Source organism: Coffea eugenioides, chromosome 2 (genome assembly GCF_003713205.1).
Source record: "Coffea eugenioides isolate CCC68of chromosome 2, Ceug_1.0, whole genome shotgun sequence".
In the NCBI taxonomy this organism is placed as follows: Eukaryota; Viridiplantae; Streptophyta; class Magnoliopsida; order Gentianales; family Rubiaceae; genus Coffea; species Coffea eugenioides.
This window is the reverse complement of record NC_040036.1, coordinates 12,559,946-12,582,836: the sequence shown is the minus strand read 5'-3', so window position 1 is coordinate 12,582,836 and position 22,891 is coordinate 12,559,946. Positions and strand designations below refer to the sequence as shown.

At 35.8% G+C, this 22,891-nt stretch overlaps 1 protein-coding gene across 1 annotated transcript in view; it reads left to right on the top strand.

Annotated features, from left to right (window-relative positions):
- Window positions 1–22,891, top strand: part of LOC113756713 (calcineurin B-like protein 7) — a 42,302-nt gene that overhangs the window by 12,852 nt on the left and 6,559 nt on the right. The window contains exons 6-11 of the mRNA XM_027300275.1: window positions 17,476–17,558; window positions 17,705–17,743; window positions 18,401–18,509; window positions 18,659–18,711; window positions 20,286–20,369; window positions 20,436–20,573. Of these exons, the coding sequence (XP_027156076.1) occupies window positions 17,476–17,558; window positions 17,705–17,743; window positions 18,401–18,509; window positions 18,659–18,711; window positions 20,286–20,369; window positions 20,436–20,573 (506 nt within the window). The remainder of the gene's footprint in view (window positions 1–17,475; window positions 17,559–17,704; window positions 17,744–18,400; window positions 18,510–18,658; window positions 18,712–20,285; window positions 20,370–20,435; window positions 20,574–22,891) is intronic.

Genomic DNA, 22,891 nt, shown 5'->3' with positions numbered 1-22,891 from the left:
CATTAAAAAGGTGACTTTATAGCAAAAGTCACATATTCTAATGATGTGAGAGATGGAAGTGGCTTACCTATTCCAAGTGTTTCATAAATATTACCTTGAAAATACACCACTTGAGAACTTACTAACGGGGATGCCATAAGAGTATCTTGGGCAGGAATACCTTTAGAACCTATACTTTCACTGCACTCCTCAAGAGGGGTGAAAAATGAGTCATTAAAACTCACCTCTTGAGGCTCAAAATTAGTTTCAAAGGTATTATCATGTGAAATGGATATTTGCTCATTGAAATATAATTGAGATTCATCATTTTCATCCAAATGCAATCCATTTTCACATACAATATTTCCACCATTCATGCTAGGATCATTTTGCAAATTATTAGAAGAAATAACTTCACACAATACATGTAATTGATCTTTTATTCTACCAAAGTGAGAAGCCAATTCATCTATCATTTCCTCAATCCTATCAAAACGGTCGGAAGTCACATTAGCTAATTTTTCTATAGCTAACTCCCAAGATGGTTTTGCTTTATATTGGACATTTTCAGATTGGTAATCATAAAAATATGGATAATCACTATATGCACATTGATTTTCCCAACCATAAGAAAGAGAATTGCTCCAATTAGCACTGTATTGATCAAAATAAGGATTGTAATGCTCTAATTCATCATAGTAATCCACATTTTGTGCTTGCATACATGTATTAGTTGCATGATAACCTCCACACAAGTCACAAATCACATGATAAGAATTAAAAGTATTAACATTCCTCCCTTGCTCAATTTCATTTATAATTGTGTCCATTTGAACTTGTAACATAATTACATCAAATTTTGCCTTTAAGCACTTCAAACCATCTTCAAAAGACATACATTCAGTAAATTCTTGGTTACCTCTGTTGAAGGAGCTTTGCACTAGGCAACCATCCATTGCCAATCTTTCATTTCTCAAGCTTTGTCCTCCCAATTCACCTACCCTCCTCATTATCTAAAATTACTTTTAAACAATCTCAAAAGTAAGATTAGTTAAGAAGGATAGATTCCAAGACACACACTAAAACAGAAAAAAAAATAAATAAATAAAAGTTGACTAAAAAAAAATGACATAAAACACATAAGATACAACAAAAACAACAAAAATAAAAAAAATTGTCTAAATTAATAAAGTTGCTCTTCACACCGATATTGCCAAATCTTCCCCGGCAACGGCGCCAAAAACTTGACGGGTATTTTACATACGTGCAAGCTAAAAAATACCGAATTACACCCGTTCACTGCAAGTATACAGATCAACTAGTAGTTTAGGGTATATATCGGGTCGATCCCACAGGGAAGAGTGAACAACTACCGGTATTACTAAAGTTTCTTTATTATTTAGACTATCAATTAATGATAAGAAATTTAACCTACTGCACTTATACAAGAAATTAACAAATAAAAACTCCTTAGGTTGTGGTATCCCTAACTACTCATGCAAGTGCTATATTTGGATCATTAATTACTACATCTAGGCTAATTATGGTGTAATTTCCTTATGCATTTGAATCCTATTTTCGTAGTGAATCAATTATACTTATAACTAATCCATACCTATTCTCATGGTTATGAAATTAGCTACAAGTTCATTTCTTCAGTGAAATTACATGAAATGAATCACTAAAAACCACATAGGTGCACCTCTACTTTCGTGAGTGTACTCCCTATGTTTTGCACTTATTGAACTAATGTTAAATCTCAATTTTCATTGCAGAAATAACACCTTAGATAATCACAATTAATGGTACCAGATTAATCATGATTTAAAGAGTTAAAGTGCTAAATAACTTGCTCAAATCATAGCAGTTAAATAGCCAAATGATAAACACTAACAATCATAGAAAGTTCAACCAAACCCAAGGCATAAACTTTAGAAACACATAATAGACATAAATTCCAGAACTTGCATATTAACTATATTTAAGAATCCAATACAAAAGATAAAGAGTTGGAGAAGAGATAACCCATGTCACTTGAGCTTCAACTTCTCTTTCTTCATCTCCATTTTCATCCTAATCTAGCCATTATACAAGAATGGATGAACTACACTTACTACACTATCCTACACTAAGGAAATGGAAGAACTACATTTCTGCACTCTTCAAGCTTCTCCCGTATGATTCTAGACCTCAAATGTCTCTGCATATAAGCTGATGAAAAGTCCTTCCCTTACCAGTCAAAAATTTCTGCTATGATTCTCCAAATCTGAATTTGTTAAGGGAGTCAAAAATAATGGCTTTTGACTTGGAACCTTGGCTATATCTCTTCCTTATGTCTTCTGAAGCATGTGCAGCCTACGTTTTCTCTCCAACTCTAGCTGGAAAGTAGTGTGAAGATGAGAAAAATGGCTGAGCAAATTACAGAAATTCGGCTGCCAGACACGTTTTTACTTTTGACCTCACTTCAACTGCATTTTTCTCCATGATGAAGGCCGAACTGGCTTTTGTGCAAAACACAAAAGTTGTACCCCTTTGAATTAGAGTTCCAATGCTTCAAGAATCATCTAATTTGGAGATCGACGGACCGAGATATGGTCAAAATACCATAGACTGGTCAATTCTGGGCTTCAGCTTTCGACCATCCAGATAAGTTTCTGTGTTTCGACCTTTTGACCAAGAAATCGGCTGAATTGGACTTTGATGTCTTCATACCAAATGTAGATATATCTCTTAGCTTCAAAATGGTACCAAGATCACCTTGATCCGATCATTGTAGCTTCTGATATAGTCAAAATACGAAAATGTGTCTGAGTTGTCAAAGCTGACTTTTCTTGATTTTTGTCCTCAAATTGCATTTCTTCCTTTTACACTTCATATTTTATTTTCACCACTTTAATCCATCATCAATCATCCAAATATCTTCTCAATGCACTTCATTTGATGATTGAATCATTAAACCTACAAAATATGAAGTTTTTCCCATAAAAATCAATAGAAATGCAATGTTAGCCACTTTAACATAAAATGTAGATTTTTACCAAAACCTTAGTTATTTTAGTTATAAAACTAAATAATCAAACCAAAATTAACTAATAAAACACACTAAAAAATACGTAAAATATATTCTTATCAAAGGTAATTGTGCTCTGCAAATACATCTCAGTATCACATACGGGGTCCATCATAAACTCATTCCTTGGAGATGTAGCAACAACAACACTCCAGCCTTCAGCTAAGGGGTCTGCAACATAAAAAACTTGTGAAACTTGGGTTGCTATCACATATGGCTCAGGGTGAGACTTTACATTCTTGAAGTTGGCCAATGTGAATCCATCCTCATCTTGTTTTAATCTTTTGCCTTTTGATATCCAATCGCATTCAAATGAAGTGACAATTCGGCCTTCAGTGTAATTTAACTCAAGGATATTCGTCAAAATACCATAGTAAGCCATGTCACTTAAAATTGGATTATTATCTTTAGTACTTGAAAAGCTTGATGTTGTTGCATTGACAAGAACCCCACTATTTTGAGTTTTCCTTTGAGATTCTAATTGTCTTGTATGGAAGTGAAAGTCATTGACAAGAATCTTTTGATATGTTCTCCCCACGTTGTTTGGACCCCTAGCCAGAAGTTTCAAATCTTTGGAGATGTCAACACCATTAGCCACTTGAATCTGCTTAACCTATTATATAAAAAATGTAACAATGACAAAATTTCTTCTTTTTTGCATAAAAAATATAAGAGAACCTGTAAGATTGTTCAGCTTACATGGTTCGAAAACCAATCTGCAAAGTTCTCACAATGAATACACTCAATGACATGTTTTCCAGCATGTGGATTTTGCTCCTCCACCATTTTATGGTGTTGGCTGCATATAGAAACTCACTAAGTATTCAACATATATAAATTTCTGAATTGAAAGGAATCTACTTACTCAACATATGGCTTGATGTGGTCGCAATTAAATAGCACATATTGATGTCCTTTTCTCAAAATTTCATTGCTGAAATTTGTTGGAGTTCCTTTTCCTAATGGATGACATGAATGGAAAATATATCCAACCTTTCACTTGAGGTCTCGGCCACATCATCATTTCTACTTGTCTGATTAAACTTTGTTTCAACATAATCAGCTAGGTATAAGGAACAAAAATTCAAACATTCCTCGGCTAAATACCCTTCAACAATGCAGCCTTCTGGTCGACTTCTATTTTGGATGTAGGATTTCAAAGTTCCTAAATACCTTGACAAGGCAAGTTTTAATTCAGGTTTAGAATATTGAGATGAAGTTAATTACTAAAAATGTCTAAAACTTGTAAAATATTTCAATTAAATATTTCATGAGTACCTTTCTATAGGATACATCCACCGATAATGAACAGGCCCTGCTATTTTTGCTTCGCTAACCAAATGAACAGCTAGATGTACCATCACATTAAAAAAGAGCGGTGGAAAAATCCTTTCCAATTGACAAAGTATGATACCAATCTCTTTTTCCAAATGAACTAAATCTGCCGGATCTAAAACTTTGGAGCATAACTTGCGAAAATACCTGCTCAATTTGATCAAAGGAGAGCGAACTGCTTTTGATAAAGTTCTTCGCAAAGATATTGGGAGAAGCCGTTGCATCAAAATATGGTAATCATGACTTTTTAATCTAGAAATTTTTGGTGGCTTTACTTTAACACATCTAGAAATATTTGCTGCATATCTATCTGGAACTTTTATCCCTTTCAAAACTTTGCAAAATATCTCATTTTCCTTCTTTTTCAATGTAAAGCAAGCTGGAGGCAGAACACTCCTACCATTTCCTTCTCAATCAGATGCAATTCTGATCTTATACCTATATCACGAAGGTCAAGGCGTGATTTTTTATTATCTTTGGTTTTTTCCAGATTCAATAATGTAGCCACAATGCTCTCACAAATGTTCTTCTCAATGTGCATAACGTCAAGATTATCATATTGTCTTTCCAATAGGGCAAATCAAAGAAAATACTTAATTTTTTCTAATTAAACGGCAATTCTGGATTGTCGCTAACATTCTTCCCAAGTTTAATACTATAACCAGCTAACTCATCTAAAATTTCAGACCCCATTAACCTTCCTGGTGGTTTTCCATACTCTACAGACCCATTGAAAGATTTAGCATCTTTGCGAAATGGATGATTCATTTCCAAGTACCTCTGATGGCCCATATAGCAATATTTTCCTCAATTTTGTAGATGCTGTGAACATGTGTATTTATGACATACAGGACATGCAAGTTTTCCTTTAGTGCTCCATCCGGAGAGGATTGCATAACCTGAAAAGTCACTAATGGTCCATAAAAGTGCTGCACGAAGTTGAAAGTTTTCTTTTCTTGATGCATCATATGTATTCACTCCAACATCCCACAATTCCTTTAATTCTGCTATGAGAGGTTTTAAATATATATCAATATTATTTCCTGGAGCAAATGGACCGGGTATCAATAATGACAACATAAAGTTTGGCTGTTTCATACACATCCATGACGGCAAATTATATGGCATCAATATTACCGGCCAAGTGCTATGAGTTGAACTCATATTTTTGAATGGATTAAATCCATCTGATGCTAGGCCCAACCTCACATTACGAGAATCTTGAGAAAATTCTGGATGCTGAAAGTCAAAGGTCTGCCAAGATGGAGGAGAATCAGCAGGGTGCCTCATGTTATCATCCTTACTACGACCCTCTGCATGCCATTTCATATGGCCTGCAATTTTAGCGGACATAAACAGGCGTTGTAACCTATGTTTTAGGGGAAAATGCCATAAAACCTTATGAGGTATTTTTCTTCCCTCACCAGTCGGATCATTTTCAGATTTAATCCATCTGGATTCTTTACATGTTTCACAATGCTTTCTGCTTGCATCTACTTCCCAATACAATGTGCAGTCATTCGGACATGCATCATATTTATCATACCCAAGTCCTAATTCTTTCATTAACTTTTCAGCTTCATAATAAGACTTAGGCAAACCATCTATCGCATCTGGAAAGGCTTCTTTCAACAAATCAAGTAACATATCAAAAATTTTGTTGCTGAGTTTACCAAGACATTTGAGGTGAAGCAACCGAATCATAAAAGAAAGTTTTGAGAATCTTTTACATCCAGAGTAAAGCTCTTTGTTAGAATTATCAATCAGATTGTAAAATTTTTCAGCTTCTCCATTGGGCAATTGGTTTTTGTATTCAGTTCCATCTATCTTTGTATGATCTTGTTCAGGAATTCCCAATGCATCATGAACCAAATCATGCATGTCATCAAGTTCATCCCGTACCCCATGTGAGATATCATGAGAAGTAGGTTTTGGTGCACTAGAGTAGACAAATTCTCCATGAGCTGCCCAATGGGTGTATCCTTTAACAAAACCATAAACTTTCAAATGAAGTTCTGTATTCTCCCTGGTAATACATACACCACACTTACATTCTTTACATGGACATAATATCATCCCATTTATATTTGAATTCTGAAATGCATAATCTAAGAATTTTTGCAAACCATCCCAATATTCTTTGCTTTGTCTATTCTTTTGCATCCAAGTTTTATCCATATTCTGTAACCATGACAAATTTAACCTTAAAATATGCACATTCATACATATATATATATATATATATATATATAAAAGCAAAAAGCAATTAAGAATATCAAGAAGCTATTTGGAAGTCAACAAGAAGATCACTGTTTGAGGTAAAAGCACAAGCCATGAGCAAACAGACCGAACCCAAAGGTATTCCACCACTAGCTATTTATCACGTATCACCAAGTAAACAGTTTTTTACACGAATCAATGTTAAGAACAAAATTTGCATGTCATATGACATATCCACTACAATGACACTCCAGTTTAGCAAAGAAATTAAGAATCCGAATGACCAAAAGATGAAAAGGAACGTACATTACAGGTTCAAACAAATGAACAAATTTAACATCATATCTGTAAATTAATCTAATTTCTAATAGAAAAAAACACAAGAATATAAGTTAGCTTGTATCTCTAGTGAAATCAATGTGCACCGTCTTCAAGAACGAACACTTTTCATAGATAGCTATCTTCAATTCAAACTTGTAATGAAACATTAATGAACTTAAGTAAAATTTTAACAATTGTATAATATTTTGAATAGGTGGTATACGTCCTTCACTAATTATTCAAGAAGAAAATAACACCAGCTTGCAAATTTCTTGACAAATATTTTGGAAAATGAGAAGGAACCAAAAGTGCTGAATGACTTTTCCTAATTATTTTAAAGAAAATAGAACAAACAAATATAGAAGAGTTTTAAACTTATCTTTTTGAGATGCAAATTAATTGTTTATATCTGTGATTAGTTTGAGTCAACCAGAACCGGACAGAACAGGAGTGTCAAGAAACAAAAGACAGATTTGACGTTGTATTATGTAACGGACACAACTGAGGCTACGCTTATCGAATTGAGATGCAATTTATACCGTTTCGAAGCTAAGATAAAGAAATACAACTTTGATGAAGACCACTCAGTCCAATTCGTAGTGTAGCTAGGTCAAAATTTCAATGTACAAAACTAGAATCTCACAAACAGGTTAGCTAACCGCACTATGGTTAAACGACAATAACTCAGGCTATCGAAGTCCGATTGAGGCGTTTTTAGGGGCGTTGGAAAGTTAAGACATAGCACTACAACTTCTATATTTTGGCCAAATACTAAGTCAGTACGCATTAGGGTGAACAGACGCGGTCAGATTGGTGAAATGTCAAAACTGTCCCTCAAGTTCTACCTATGGCAGTCAGGGGTATTTTTATCTTTTCACATGTTACAGTACTCGGATTGAACTAAAATTTTACAGGAAGCTATAAAACATCATTCCCTACAACTTTCATGTTTTGTGATAAGTCTAATTCGGCCTTCCTCATGGTCAACCAGAACCGGACAGAACAGGGCAGATTGGTTTCCAATTTCTGGCTTTTGCACATTTACTCTAGAAATCAATATCTAACAAGTGCTCTATCATCAAACCCACCAATTACTAACTCAATAACATTAATTAAGAGGTAGATAACTATAATCAAAGTTGAAAATATAAACCCTAACTCCATACCCAACAAATCAATAAAAACTAACCGATTAACCGTCATAAACCAAGAATATGAGTTTCTATTCACACTTAAACAAGATTAAGGAAGAGTAGAGGGATAGGCCGCTATGGTACCTTCCAAAAGCCCCTTGGAGGTGAGAAAGACACCACTTTCTTCCAAAAATTTCAGTACACCAAGCCTTCCAAGCACCAAAAGGTAAGTTTAATCGGTTTGGTTCGTTTAATTTCAACTCAACAAGGAAGAATCAAGGTTGGAGGTGAAGTTGTTTTTCTCTCTTTTCCCTCTCTTATTTTTGGCCAAGATGGAAGAAAAATGGAAGGGAATGAAACCAAGAAGAAAGATAAGAAGGAAGGAAACTCATTTGGTCAATGGTCCATGGATTGCCAACAAGTGTCACCACAAGATTCAATCTTAATTTTTTCTTTTTCCTCCCTTTTCTTGGTCAATAATTTCGGCCCTATGGAGGAGATATTTAGGGCCAATTTTGCTGAAATAAAAGTGAGAAGATTAAGGTGATAATGTGGTGTTCAAGTGGTGCACTCAATCGGTAGCGAACGGTACCCGTCGGTCCAACCCGTTTTTCCTTATTTCGCACGTACTAGGGTTTTAACTTATATTTCACTAATTTATTATTATCACTTCTAATCACACACTTAATATCATCTAAAACTTACTCTTAATCACCAAATTTGATCCACACTCCGTACCGAATAGTCACACTACGGATAGGCATAAAAAACCTAATTCGCACTATCTTGAAAATAAAATGGAAAACCCTTAATTTTATGTTCGTTTACACTTATTGTAGGGTGATTGAGTAGCAGGGCCATTATAAAGTAATATTTTTCAAATAAAAGGGGATTTTAAGAAAAATATAAGAGATTTTCAAGTCCTCACACTCTCTCCTCCTTAAGAGAATTTCGATCTCGAAATTCATACCTTTAGTCGTAAACAACTTAGGGTATTTCCCTTGCATATCCGTTTCTAACTCTTAGGTCTCACCGTAGCCACAATTTAACTAAACAATGAAAAACACGATTTGTACCTTCTACTACCTCCGGTGGTTCAGGTACTGCCTGTTGGTTCAAGGCGTACACCCTAACTGGCACATTTGATTTAGTCCCTCCTACATTTGCTTGTTCAAGATTCAGGTGTGACCTACGGGGGCAAGTTGCAAGTTGGTGTTCGGCACTACCACACCATAAATATTTTCGTGCCTTTCGCCAACAATCATCCTCAGTATGATTGGTCTTACCACAGTACCCACAAGATACTCGAGAGGCTGAGGTCTGACCTCCTTGCGAGGCACCTCTTGCTTGTCCCTTTCCACTCGAGGCTCCGCTTGCAGTAATTTCCTTAAGTGTCCTCGAAATTTGCCTACCACCATTCCCTCGACTCATCTTAGAGGGTGGCATATCTAGATCACCTTGTTCCTGCCCGTGACTTCCACCAGGCGCACCTCTTCTTTTTGCATGAAAAACCCTCACTTGTGCCCTAACAATTTCTATTCTCTGGGCTTTCTCCAAAACATCCGTAAAAGTATTAATTTGTGCCGCCGTCAAAACCTCCTGTATGTCCACATTTAGTCATTGGACAAACCTCCTTACCATCCTTTGCTCCGTAGATATCAATTCGGGAGCAAACTTAGATAGTTTCGTGAACTGAGTCTCATACTCAGATACACTCAGAGTTCCATGATGAAACTTAATAAAATCGCCCTCCCTCTTCTCCTGAACTATCGGCGACAGATATTTCGCGTTAAACTCCCGTACGAAATTTAACTAGGTTCAGGCAGTTCCCTCTCTCCCCCATTTAGCCTGAATCACATTCCACCAGGCCCTAGCTGGTCCTTCAAACTGAAATACAGTGAAATGCACCTGTCTATCCTCCGTATAGTTTAAAACAGCAAAGATATTGATCATGGTCTCTAATCACCTCTCGGCTCTCTCAGGGTCCGGTCCTCCCAGGAACTTAGGAGGAGAGAATTTTTGAAATCTCTCGAGTGCTCTATCTTGTCCAATAGCGAGATCCCTAGGTTGGTTCACAGGGGCTTGACCCTGTTGTTCTACCAAACGGGCAAGTATATTGGTCATTTACTGAATTGCCGTTGCTACCTGGTCCCCCCCTTCCGCTCGGGGTCCAGGTTGCGGTTCAACTGTTTCAGCTCTTTCCTCTCTGGATTCTCGTACAGGTTTTTGTGCCTGTCTAGTCCCATGGCCACGGCTAGAACCGCGTCTTCGGGTAGTTTCACGTCCTTGATTCCGTCTACCCTCTATACCTCTTTTCCTACATAAGTATAAGCAAAATAAAATAGCTATAAAGGCCGATAAAAGTATTTTCAAATCATAAAACGAAAATAACATAACACATTGGAAATCATACTTTATATACATGTCAGAGCAAGTCACATATCCTATGGGACATTAACCCTAGATATTACTCAAAACTTGACGAAGTACAACCAAATATGTACGCGTGAATAGAAAGGGTCCCCAAACTCACTAATATCTTCAATTTATCTCAAGTCCAAACTATTCGCATCCCCTTTGCCTTGATTTTCGCCATCCAAACTTATCCTCATATTATTCGGGATACCGACTTATCATAAAGGTATCACTCTCCGGTACTCGGATACAGGAATCCGAAAATATGATAATTCACCACTCGAGTTAGCTAGGCTCAAGAGAAAATCAACCATTTTTTAGATTCCTACCCAACATATATATCTAAAGTCTCCAACAATAGACATTTATTTCACACTTAACAAACCAATCCCCACAGTCCGAGAACCCTCTCCCGGCACGAGCTCGATAGGAGCTCTGATACCATCTGTGACGGCCCCACCTCCCCCTAGGGCGTACCCCAGGGTCTAGCGGACCGCCTGCCCAACTCTCGTCAGGACTCACTCACTCGTAGCTCAAGAAAAATAATGTACAACCATAGAAAATAAATAACACAACCACTTCAACTTAATATATATATACATTGATGCTCAAATCCAAATACAAAACTTTCACACACCAAAATATTTCAAAGCGTTTACAATTCAAGTACAACCAACCCTAGTCGGATGCTAGCGCGAGTACAATTCAAAATTTAAAATAATTAGATTACGCTAGTTTGTACACGTCTCACGCCTTTCTCGTACCCCCTGTAAGGAAAATAAATGACGTGAAATGAGTTAAAAGCCCAGTGAGGTTCCAAATAGAATGTTGACCATTATTTAAACGTGCAAGTATCACGTAGCAAAGTAATGAGCATGAAAAGTTCATAAAAGAGAGTAATAACACTTCAAATAGCAAATCTCAACATGAGCGAGTGTAAAGTTTTCTTTTAAAATAAAACAATAACACGAGAAGTACTAATCATTCCAAAGTATAAGGATATAGATGGCTCTCAGGAGCCAACTTCCCATTGCATCACCAGAGCTTGATCAAGTAATAGTTAACACTCCGTCAACTTTCAAGTAAGTAACCAATCCAATAGAGTACCACTTAAACTACTCTCCGTCCACCATTCAAACCCTCTACTGGGTCCAAAATCCTCAATAAACACTGGTGATAATACTCGAGTATACCGATTAGTCGAGAAGATATTGCTCCACTCGACAAAACAAAAGACTCAGGGTTCGTTACTCAATCGACCAAACCCGTGTCGGCTCGACTCTAGTAACTCGCCACAGGATTTCTGAAATTTCAGGAAGTGCGCACCATATACACAAATATATCAAATCCATTTCAACAATAAACAAATATATCTCATATTAGGGCAAGTGCGATAAAGTGCACTCTTACCCGATCAAACAAATGATATATCATTAAATCACATTGGTCAAGTGTTGAAAATAAGTGTCTAATTCAATCAGGTATTTGGAAGCACTCACCAAAGGTCTAGTGCCTCTCAAAAGTCACGTTCAGGTCCAACTCCCTAGTTGGAGTCCAAATTTGCGATAAAATATCATTTGCGAATGTAAAACTCTCTAAAATTTGAAATATAGGAGTTTTGGTTCAAGAAAATCAAGTAAATGCAATGCACTTAAGTAGTATTCACGATACTTATCAAATTTCAAAACATTCATGCTCGCTCGTAAACTTTTGAAACTTTGAAACAATTACACTTGAACTACCATTTAAGTCGAAGAAATGGAGAAAACATATTTTTTATTAGTCGTAAATTTCATTTTTTTAAGGGTACAAGGTCAGCCACGATCTAACTTATATATCTCGATAAAAGAAGACGCAAATATCCTAGATGGTTCAAGTGGTATTCGTTCTCAAATCCTTACGCAAGTCGCGAGTATATCTACCTAGCCCTCGAGTGTAAATTTGGGCAGCACGTCCTTTGTATTTACCTATTTTTCAGTCATTTATGGCTTCATTATTTTCCTCAATCAGTCCCAAATCACACACAAAATAATCTCATTTCAATCGCCGTTCAATAGGCTCTATGTCATACAAGGACAAAATCAAGCTAGGAACATGTGCGGAAATGAAGTTTGAGTCAAGAAACAAAAGACAGATTTGATGTTATTTTGCGTAACGGACACAACTGAGGCTACGCTTATCGGATTGGGATGCAATTTATACCGTTTTGAAGATAAAATAAAGGGCTACAACTTTGATGAAAACCACTCAGTCCAGTTCGTAGTGTAGCTAGGTCAAAATTTCAATGTACAAAACCAGAATCTCACAAACAGGTTAGCTAACCGCACTATGGTTAAACGACAATAACTCAGGTTACCGAAGTCCGATTAAGGCGTTTTCAGGGACGTTGGAAATCTAAGACATAGCACTACAACTTTTGTATTTGGCCAAATGCTAAGTCAGTACGCATCAGGGTGAACAGATGCGGTCAGATTGGTGAAATGTCAAAACTGTCCCTCAAGTTCTACCTATGGCAGTCAGGGGTATTTTTATCTTTTCACATGCTAAAGTGCTCGGATTGAGTTGAAATTTTACAGGAAGCTATAAAACATCATTCCCTACAACTTTCATGTTTTGTACTAAGCCTAATTTGGCCCCCCCTCATGGTCAACCAGAACCGGACAGAACAGGGCAGATTGGTTTCCAATTTCTGGCTTGTGCACCTTTACTCTAGAAATCCATATCTAATAAGTGCTCTATCATCAAACCCACCAATTACTAATTCAATAACATCAATTAAGAGGTAGATAACTATAATCAAAGCTGAAAATGTAAACCCTAGCTCCATACCCAATAAATCAATCAAAACTAACCGATTAACTGTCATAAACCAAGAATATGAGTTTTTATTCACACTTAAACAAGATTAGGGAAGAGTAGAGGGTTAGGCAGCTATGGTACCTTCCAAAAGCTCCTTGGAGATGAGAAAGACACCACGTTCTTCCAAAAATTTCAGTACACCAAGCCTTCCAAGCACCAAAAGGTAAGTTTAATCGGTTTGGTTCGGTTAATTTCAACTCAACAAGGAAGAATCAAGGTTGGAGGTGAAGTTGTTTTTCTCTCTTTTCCCTCTCTTATTTTTGGCCAAGATGGAAGAAAAATGGAAGGGAATGAAGCCAAGAAGAAAGATAAGAAGGAAGGAAACTCATTTGGTCAAAGGTCCATGGATTGCCAACAAGTGTCACCACAAGATTCAATCTTAATTTTTTCTTTTTCCTCCCTTTTCTTGGTCAATAATTTCGGCCCTATGGAGGAGATATTTAGGGCCAATTTTTCTGAAATAAAAGTGAGAAGATTAAGGTAATAATGTGGTGTTCAAGTGGTGCACTCAATCGGTAGTAAACGGTACCCGTCGGTCCAACCCGTTTTTCCTTATTTCGCACATATTAGGGTTTTAACTTATATTTCACTAACTTATTATTATCACTTCCAATCACACACTTAATATCATCTAAAACTTACTTTTAATCACTAAATTTGATCCACACTCCGTACCGGATAGTCACGCTACGGATAGGCGTAAAAACCCTAATTCGCACTATCTTGAAAACGAAAGGGAAAACCCTTAATTCTATGTTCATTTACACTTATTGTGGGGTGATTGAGTAGTAGGGCCATTATAAAGTAATATTTTCCAAATAAAAGGGGATTTTAAGAAAATATAAGAGATTTACAAGTTCTCACACCCACGAGACGAGATAAACTCAAGAAGCAAACTTATCACTTCGGAAGTTAAAATTCAGAAACCAATACATTTCAAATTGAAGGATTGCACTCCTCCATCGCATGAATAATTATTATCCATACCTCAAACCCTTAATTTTGCAAGAAAATATCGACAAACAAATTGCAATGATTCACGTACGGCAGGCAAAGCATATGCTTTTCAAAAACCCATAATACACTTACCTTTTAACCGCTACACCATCCTTCTCTTCCTCTGGTCAAATTGGAGTGCATCTAAAAACTTAGACAGAACGAGAAAGGGTAGGGATTAAAGAATGAAAAAAGAATGTAGGCTTGGAAGATTGATTTTGATGATGATGGATTTTATTAATAGGGTCCAAGGGTTTAGATTTGGAGAAGAAACTGGTGGAACTTTTGGTGTGAATTCTAATCGACGGAGCTTTCAAAGAATGTATTGGGCAAACTTTTAGTGAATCGGCAAACTATCAGTGAAGTGGCAAAATTTTCCTTGCCGCGTTCTTTTTTTCTTTTCCCTGCGCTTTCTCACCATTTCTTTTATACCAGTGATAAAACTATGTCGTTTCTATCTCAATTTCCTATTACTTCTGCTGACATTCACAGGTAATGCCCTAATAGCTATTCTATTTTGACATATCAAATTTTTCAATTTAGAAAAAATATAAAACAAAAGGCAATGCTACTTGGTTCATGTTATTTTATTATGACACTCACTTTTTCATGTCTTCATAAAAGATGTAAAATAACACTTACAAAAAAGTGTCCTTATAGATATGTCATAATAGGACTTTTTTCTTGTAGTGCAGCTGGAAATTGTTGTGAAACATGAGTCAAAAAATAAGTGTGAAATGCACACAAGTTGTTCTGCAAATTGCAGAGGAAAGAGAAAGATCCGAGACCTAAGATCCGAGGGCGAAAAAACTGATCCGAGCTCGGATCATCTTTTCCATTCTTTCACGTCTCTTGCAGAAGAAGATCCGAGACCTAATTCCTAATGGATCCGAGCTCGGATCCTGTGCTCTCGGATCGGCTTCTGCAGAATAAAAAACGAGGTCTCGGATATGTGGCCTCTGGGAGGGGATCCGAGCTCGGATCCTCTTCCCCTGCTTGTAGCTTCCATCTTTTTTTTTTTTGCCGTGCAACTCCCTATCTTGCTTCATGTACACGTTAGTCTCCTTGAGTTGCCTTGCACTTTGCTTCAACTAGAGAGATTGTTCCATGCGCTCATTCCCTACAAAATGCCATATGTTCCCGCATACATTTGTACATGTAGTTCACTAAGTAACACTTAAAGAAATTTTATACTCAAAAGGGTTTAAACATGGCTATTCTCTCCTAAAAAGACAACAAAACTTGCATTTTATCAAATAAAATCAAGGTAAAATATTTACTTATCAAACTCTCCTACACTTGAATCATTGCTTGTCCTCAAGCAATCCAACAAAACACTCAACCAATAATTCAAGTGTCAAATAGAACATATGCTTTATCAAATTCAGTTCTCCCAACTCATCCTTTAATCATTATGCAATTCCTCTTAATGCATCTAATACTCATCATACTTAATAAAGTGGAATCAATTATCCCTAAATTTTATCATATTCAAATCAATCTCTCTCCCCTACTTGGCTACACAAATAACCGATTCTTACCATCCCTTAGTGAGAATTTTCCATTTCATTTGTTTCCTCCACAAAATACTATTAACGAGGGCATCTCAAATATATACTAATCACCAATACTTGTAATGTTACAAGTGCCTTTTGATGCGAGAATCGACACTTGTAGGTGAGGACCCCCGATTACTCAGCACTTAAACGTCAAATTTCCCACACCTTTCCATCCAAATACCTTTTTACGCGTAAATCAACATTTTTAGATAAAGATTCCCGGTTACTCAGTACTTAAATTTACGGTGTGAATTTATTGCTGCTTTCTCTTCTTTTTTTTTCTTTCTTTTTCTCTTTCTTCACATTTTTTTTCAATGTTAAGAATCAACCCTCTTTCAACATGAAAAGAGAAAAAATATCACTATGGGATAATATCACTCGCCTATTTGTAAATTAAAGTAAAGGGAGAGATTTCATTAAAGATAGAAATAAAAGTATAATTGTTCCCACTTTATTAAATATACTTTCTAAGATACATTAATCGTAATCACATAAAACTAATTACAAGTCACGGGAGAAATGAATTCTTCTAAAGCAGATTTTCATTTGGTCAACGATTAAGGAAATTTGATAACCTAATTAGCTTCTTGGGTCATAGTGCAATTTTGGAAAAGATTCCGGAAAAATTTTGGCAGAGTTTTCCCTATAAATAGATGAAACTCCCTGTCAGCAAACCACAATTCAACAAGAATTCAGTCGTAATGTATATTTTCACAATCATTTCCAGCATTTCTCATCAAAAATAAAGAGTTAACATGTACTAACAACCATAGAAACCACACCCTCCCCTATACTTAATAGTCATACTGTCCTCAATGTGAAAGGAGGGCAAAGAAACAATACTCCCCTAATCAATTTGCGTGAGAGATCCAGCAGTCAATACGAACATCTCGAATATCACGAACATCCCAAAATCTACTTAGACTGCAGGGGGGAAAGTACATAACAGTAGGGGAGTAAGACAATCCAAAAGACTTAACTAAACAAAACACTTATCTAAAAGAAAAATAAACAAAAGAAAGTCCAAAACAAAAGAAAACAAAGGAAATTAAACTAAGGGTCCGCCTCCGACTTCTACATGAACTTCTTGCTCAACTTCGCCTCTGCGTTCAGGAATGGACGCAGCTTGACCCTCACCATGTACGGAGGCAGAGTCGGTGTAGGTGAATGGCGGATTTGGAAATAGTTCTCCAAAGCACGAAGACGCCGATCATGCCTCTCCAACCTCTCCGTCATAACGCGCTTATGTTGGTCAATGCGCTCCATTACTCTTGTCTCCATACAGCAAATGGCATTGAGGACCTAGAGATTGTTCCATGCGCTCATTCCCTACAAAATGCCATATGTTCCCGCACTAATCCATACATTTGTACATTTAGTTCACTAAGTAACACTTAAAGAAATTTTATATTTAAAAGGGCTTAAACATGGCTATTCTCCCCTAAAAAGACAACAAAACTTGCACTTTATCAAATGAAATCAAGGTAAAATATTCACTTATCAGTAAAACTTTGACTCAGTACTCTGAGGTGATCTAGGACACTCTAGAGCTTGTATTGATAAATTATACATGGTGATACTTTTGCAGTTTCAATAAATGAAGTACAGGTATTATTTGAACTGTTTGAGAAAATCAGCAGGTCCATTATTGATGACGGGCTCATCCACAAGGTATCTTCTGTTCACCGGTGAGGTTACACAAGCGACGCTTTCGAACTATCAATTCTGGCCACACAACTTATTTTTAGTACTGATCTTGCATAAGGAAGAAAGGGCCTTCGTCAACTAATGCTTTGTGAATGTAATTTCATTCTCAGGAAGAGTTTGGCTTAGAAAAGAATCTATTTGCAGACAGGGTATGTCTTTCAATACCTTTTTCTTTAGTAGCTGTTGAAATTCATGATCATTGAGCAAATGAAAAATTCTTGGATGGATCAACTCTAAAGCTACATGGTCCATAAACTTTCCTCTTTTATCTTACTCTATTTTATTTTCTTTTGCGACGAAAATGATGTATAAACTTTTATGTGATTTTGTGTTTCTTGCGCCTAAAAAGTTGTAGGAAAATATTTAGATGGATCTAATTTTTACAGAGATTAAGATTTTAATCGTTATACTGTTCTAGAAGGTACAAGTTGACGAATCTGTTCCAGGCATACCAACCATATTATATCCATATTCTTCGCCTGAGCATACACTGAAACGAGAGGACGCGAATCCATACAAGAATTTTCCACAACGAATATATCAAACCGCAGGGGATAAAATTTGGCTGCTTTTGTCTTATTGTTCATGGTGCAAGCTGCAACCAAGCTGCTGCTTCTTCATGACTTTTACTATTAATCTACTTTGAAGCTCTCTACATTCCCTCCTTATTCCACTTTTTGTTCTGCCCTTTGACTCCTGTTTTGGTTCTGTCTTTGGTCTCTAGTCTTGGTTCTACTTTGAACAACTCTCACTACGTTAAGATTATGCAACTGTGGTGACTGAATCCATGGTATTTTGTTGTGCAGTTATTTGATTTGTTTGATATTAAATGCAATGGAGTAATTGAATTTGGTGAATTCGTTCGAACTCTGGGTATTTTTCACCCAAATGCACCAACAGAAGATAAAATTTTATGTAAGGTTTACATTTTGTATAATAAACCACGCTGTAATTTAGACTTGTATTCTTGTTTTGCTTCATATTTTTCTTTTAGGTGAATAAGTCTTTAAATTAACTTGGTCCACTACTCGTTTGCTAATGTATTTTTGTTTGTTTTCCACCAGTTGGATTCAGACTGTACGATCTTAGGCAGAATGGTTACATTGAGAAGCAAGAGGTTAGTTCAACGGCATTTGTGCATCAGCTAAGTTAGGTTGGCTTGCAGCATGTACAATAGGTCCCAATAGCCTCCATTTTTTGAAATTCTTTTTATGGATTTTTCAATTCTGTGCCACGCGATAAGAGTAGGTAATAACAAAAACTAATGGACAAACAAGGAAGTGGGATCACTCCCTATTAAATCTTCTAACTTTAAATGAGCATATTTCTTTCACTCTCCCTTTACCATTTTACCCTTTTAGCAAAACTTGATATTCGGCCTTAATTGATAGAATACACTGATAGTGTATACATTATCACGATTTGATTCATGATATGTGTGTAAAAGTTGAATTTCAAAAGCAATGGAATTATGATTGTTATCTCAATAGGCATAATACTTTGTATATTTTTATAGAGGAAACTACTAATATGTTGAAAAAAGCTTCAATTTAACATCTTCTTGAATTTTCTTGAAAAGGCTAATAAGCGTTATATTTTTAGTTGAATTTTCAACATCTTCTTGCCTAAATTCATCGTCAAAAGCTTCAGAGTTCATTCAAATCAAATTGATTTTGTACCACACTTGCACTGAGATTAAATTCGCAAGATTCGTCATCCATTATACAAAAGAAAATGACTAATAGAAATAATTAAAATCATATAGAAAATGAAAAAAATACAACAAATATTTTCTTTGTCATTTTACCTGGCAACAGACATTGAATGCTAAAAAAAAACCTTGCAAGCCTCCTAACATTGTAAAAAGTATCTTTGACAACGAGCTAACCTTAGAAGTATAAGTAGGATAAAAGTATCTTAAGGATAGATATTTAAAAACTAGGAGGAAGTCTCAATTCTTTCTTTTCCATTTAGAATTAAAAAAAAAAAGTTAGACACACCAGAAAATTGGCGCTATCCATATGGCGCTAATTTTAACTAAAATATATGATAATGAGTAGCTGCTTAAAAAGAGTGATGAGTAAATAGCTGCCTCAAATCGTGGATCATCTTCCGTCAATTTCGGTCATTGGAATAATCAATGAGGACTGAATATCAAATTTTGCTAAAAGGGTAAAATATTAAAGAGGAAGTGAGAGAAATATGCTCACTTAAATTTAGGAGGTTTAATAGGGAGTGATTATTCACTTCCTTACTTATCCTGTGCTCTTAGGCACAGAACAGTTTTTTTTTTTTAACTTCTATGTTCCTACAATCTGTCAGAGATAAATGATATGCACATACCATTGCTAGTTTCTTGCTGTCTTGCATATCCATTTTCACTGATTAATCTCCAGCACAAAAAATTTTACTTAAAGGAGTGTAATAAGCTAGAAAAGGATGTGCGTACATCGTTGCTCTCATCCAAATTACCGCCTTTTAATTGGCAACAAATGCAAATATGAAAACTTTATTTATTAATAGGATTAATCTTTTCTACACTGTCAATATTAGATGAATGATAACTATGCAAAATTTGAATTTGAAATTCAACATTTGCATGCATGTTATGAATCTAACGGTGATAGTGTATATACTGTCAGTGTATATAAGATTTATCATGATCATCAAATTAATCAAACCAACTGGCAGCTAAGGGAGATGGTACTAGCAGTACTATCGCACGAATCAGAGCTCCTACTCTCGGATCATTTTGTTGAAATAATTGTGGATAAGGTGAAAATTCTCTAGACGATTATGTTTTGTTCATTCTAAAATTCCTCCAACTTTTCTACGTTGTAGACATTCAAAGATGTAGATACGAGAGGTGATGGCAGGATTGATCTAGATGAATGGAAATGTTTTGTATTAAAGAATCCATCTCTTCTGAAGAACATGACTCTTCCTTATCTGAAGTCTGATAACCTCTCAAAGTTGTCGGTCAAATTAAATCTTCTTAACGTGTCAAATATGATCACCAAGGTAAAATCCTCAAAGTTTTCTCTGGGTTTTGTAGCAGTAAATAAAACAAAAAAAAAGTGCTAAAAATAGGGATAATTATTCTGAAAGGAAAAGCGATGTCAACATTCATTTGCAAATTCAAATTGGAAAAGAATCCTTCCAAAGGAAAAATTCTGAATTAAGGGAATTTTTTGATAAACTACATGTCAGATTCTAGCCCTAAAAAAAGGTCAGCTAACGCAGTTACTTGGCCTGTCCGGGGACTTAAACTTTAGCATTTCCCAGCTTTGTGGTGAGCTCTGACATTGAAGATCTAGAAATCGAGGTTGATGGTTAAGAAAAAATTGTAGCTTGGAATCTCTAGTTAACTGGGGCTCAATCAAACTTTATTTCTCCGCACTGCCATACTCGGCTTAACCTTAATCATCCGCCTGGTTTGATTCATGGCTCTAAGCAGTACGTACAACTTCTTTGTGAAGCACACTTTTATGATCCTGCTCAGAATGCTTAGATTTAAGAACAGGAATAACATGTTCAATTGTAACATGACCAGTGATACGTTTTCGTGTAATTTTTCATCTTTAAGATGTACACTTACGTATTATTTACTGTTTTTCTCCAAAAATAGGGCTGTTCTATTCTGACACGTCAAAGTGTACGAGACTTGAGAGAATATAAACTTTTAGAACTCTTTCCTGGTAACTTCATTTGAAAAAAAAAAAAGGAGGAAAAGTCTCCTGGTTTGGTGCGTTAAACCCTAACTATTCTTGACGAGTAAAGCTTTTTAGTTTTCCTCCCATATTGTAGCTTCTCGACAACGAGTGTCTAAAACAAAAGCAAGCTGGATTCTGCTTCTCGATTGGAAATTTCTTCAAATTCTTTTGCTACCATAGCTCATATAGGTTTTTATGAATGATAAAAGGGTAAAAAATAAAAAAACCCCTTGTGGTAAGCCTAATACACAGAAAAGCCCCCTATGATTTCAAAATATACAACACGATACCTCATGCTTTGAACTAAATTGTAAAGGTGACGGAATTCGTTAAACTTAACGGAAATGACTTATTGGAACCTAAAAAAAAATTTTATACCTAAGTTTTATTAAATATACCTATTCTACCCCTTAACCCTCAATTCTCTCTATTTAGAGAATAAAACAAATAAATTTTTTGAGCTGTCTTTTGCTTAATTATATCAGGACATTTTTATCATTTTGTTCATTTTCGTTAAGTTTAATGGATTCCGTCACCTTTACAATTTAGTTCAAAGTATGAGGGATCGTGTTGTATATTTTGAAACCATGGGAGGCTTTTCTGTGTATTAAATTTATCACAGGGGGCTTTTTTGTTTTTTACCCATGATAAAATAAAGTTGCCTCTCTGGCAATATAGGGTACAGTTCTAGAAATCTTGACTGCAAACTCTTGATTTTGAATTTGAATTGGCCATACTAAACCAACATAGATCTCTAAAAGAAAAAAAGATCGGAAAGATAAGTAAGCATGCACCACATGCATGTTATATGGACGGAATACAAATACCAAGGAACCTGAAACCAAGATTGGCGTGTATTAATACCAAAAAGGTAAAGTATGCTGATATACAACTATGGGCATGGTACATGAGTTCTTCAGGAACAAATCTGGCAGTAAGGGGCTTCCAGTAGGGTGCAAGTGGAATGAGTAAAAATGGGACATCCCGAGTCTGGACTCCAGCTCATGTAATGATGCAACTCGAGCATGAGAATTTGACTTGACGGTGTTCTTAACATATTTGAATTTGACTGAAGTAATATTCAACAACCAGTTGAGAGCTTGATCAAATTCGAGTTCAAGCACGATCAAGCCTAGATTAATTTGCCAATGAAGCTTGAGTAAAAAAGTAATCATGACGTTGAGGGACAAATAATAGCCCTTTCACATGAATAAAAATAATAAAGAACAAAAGAATAATACGTACGAAAGCTCAATCGAGTTCACCCAGCCCCGGGTTTCAAACCTAATACTTCCGTGCTGGAGCTTGGCTCAGATAAATATGACTTAAACTTTACTCGAGTTGAGTCATTCAACATCAAACTTTGTCGGACTTTTGACTGAATTACTAAAGAATAGATTGAGCTTGTACTTTATTTACACGTTTGGGTCATTATTTAAAATTATTTTTCTTTTTTAAACAACAAAAAACTGAGAGTAATAGTAGCACCGCGGCAAACTCAAATAGATTGCAACAGTTTAATAAAACAAATTACGTATTCTTTCCATGGGTTTTGTGAGTTGGTGTTACTTCAAGATTGCTGTC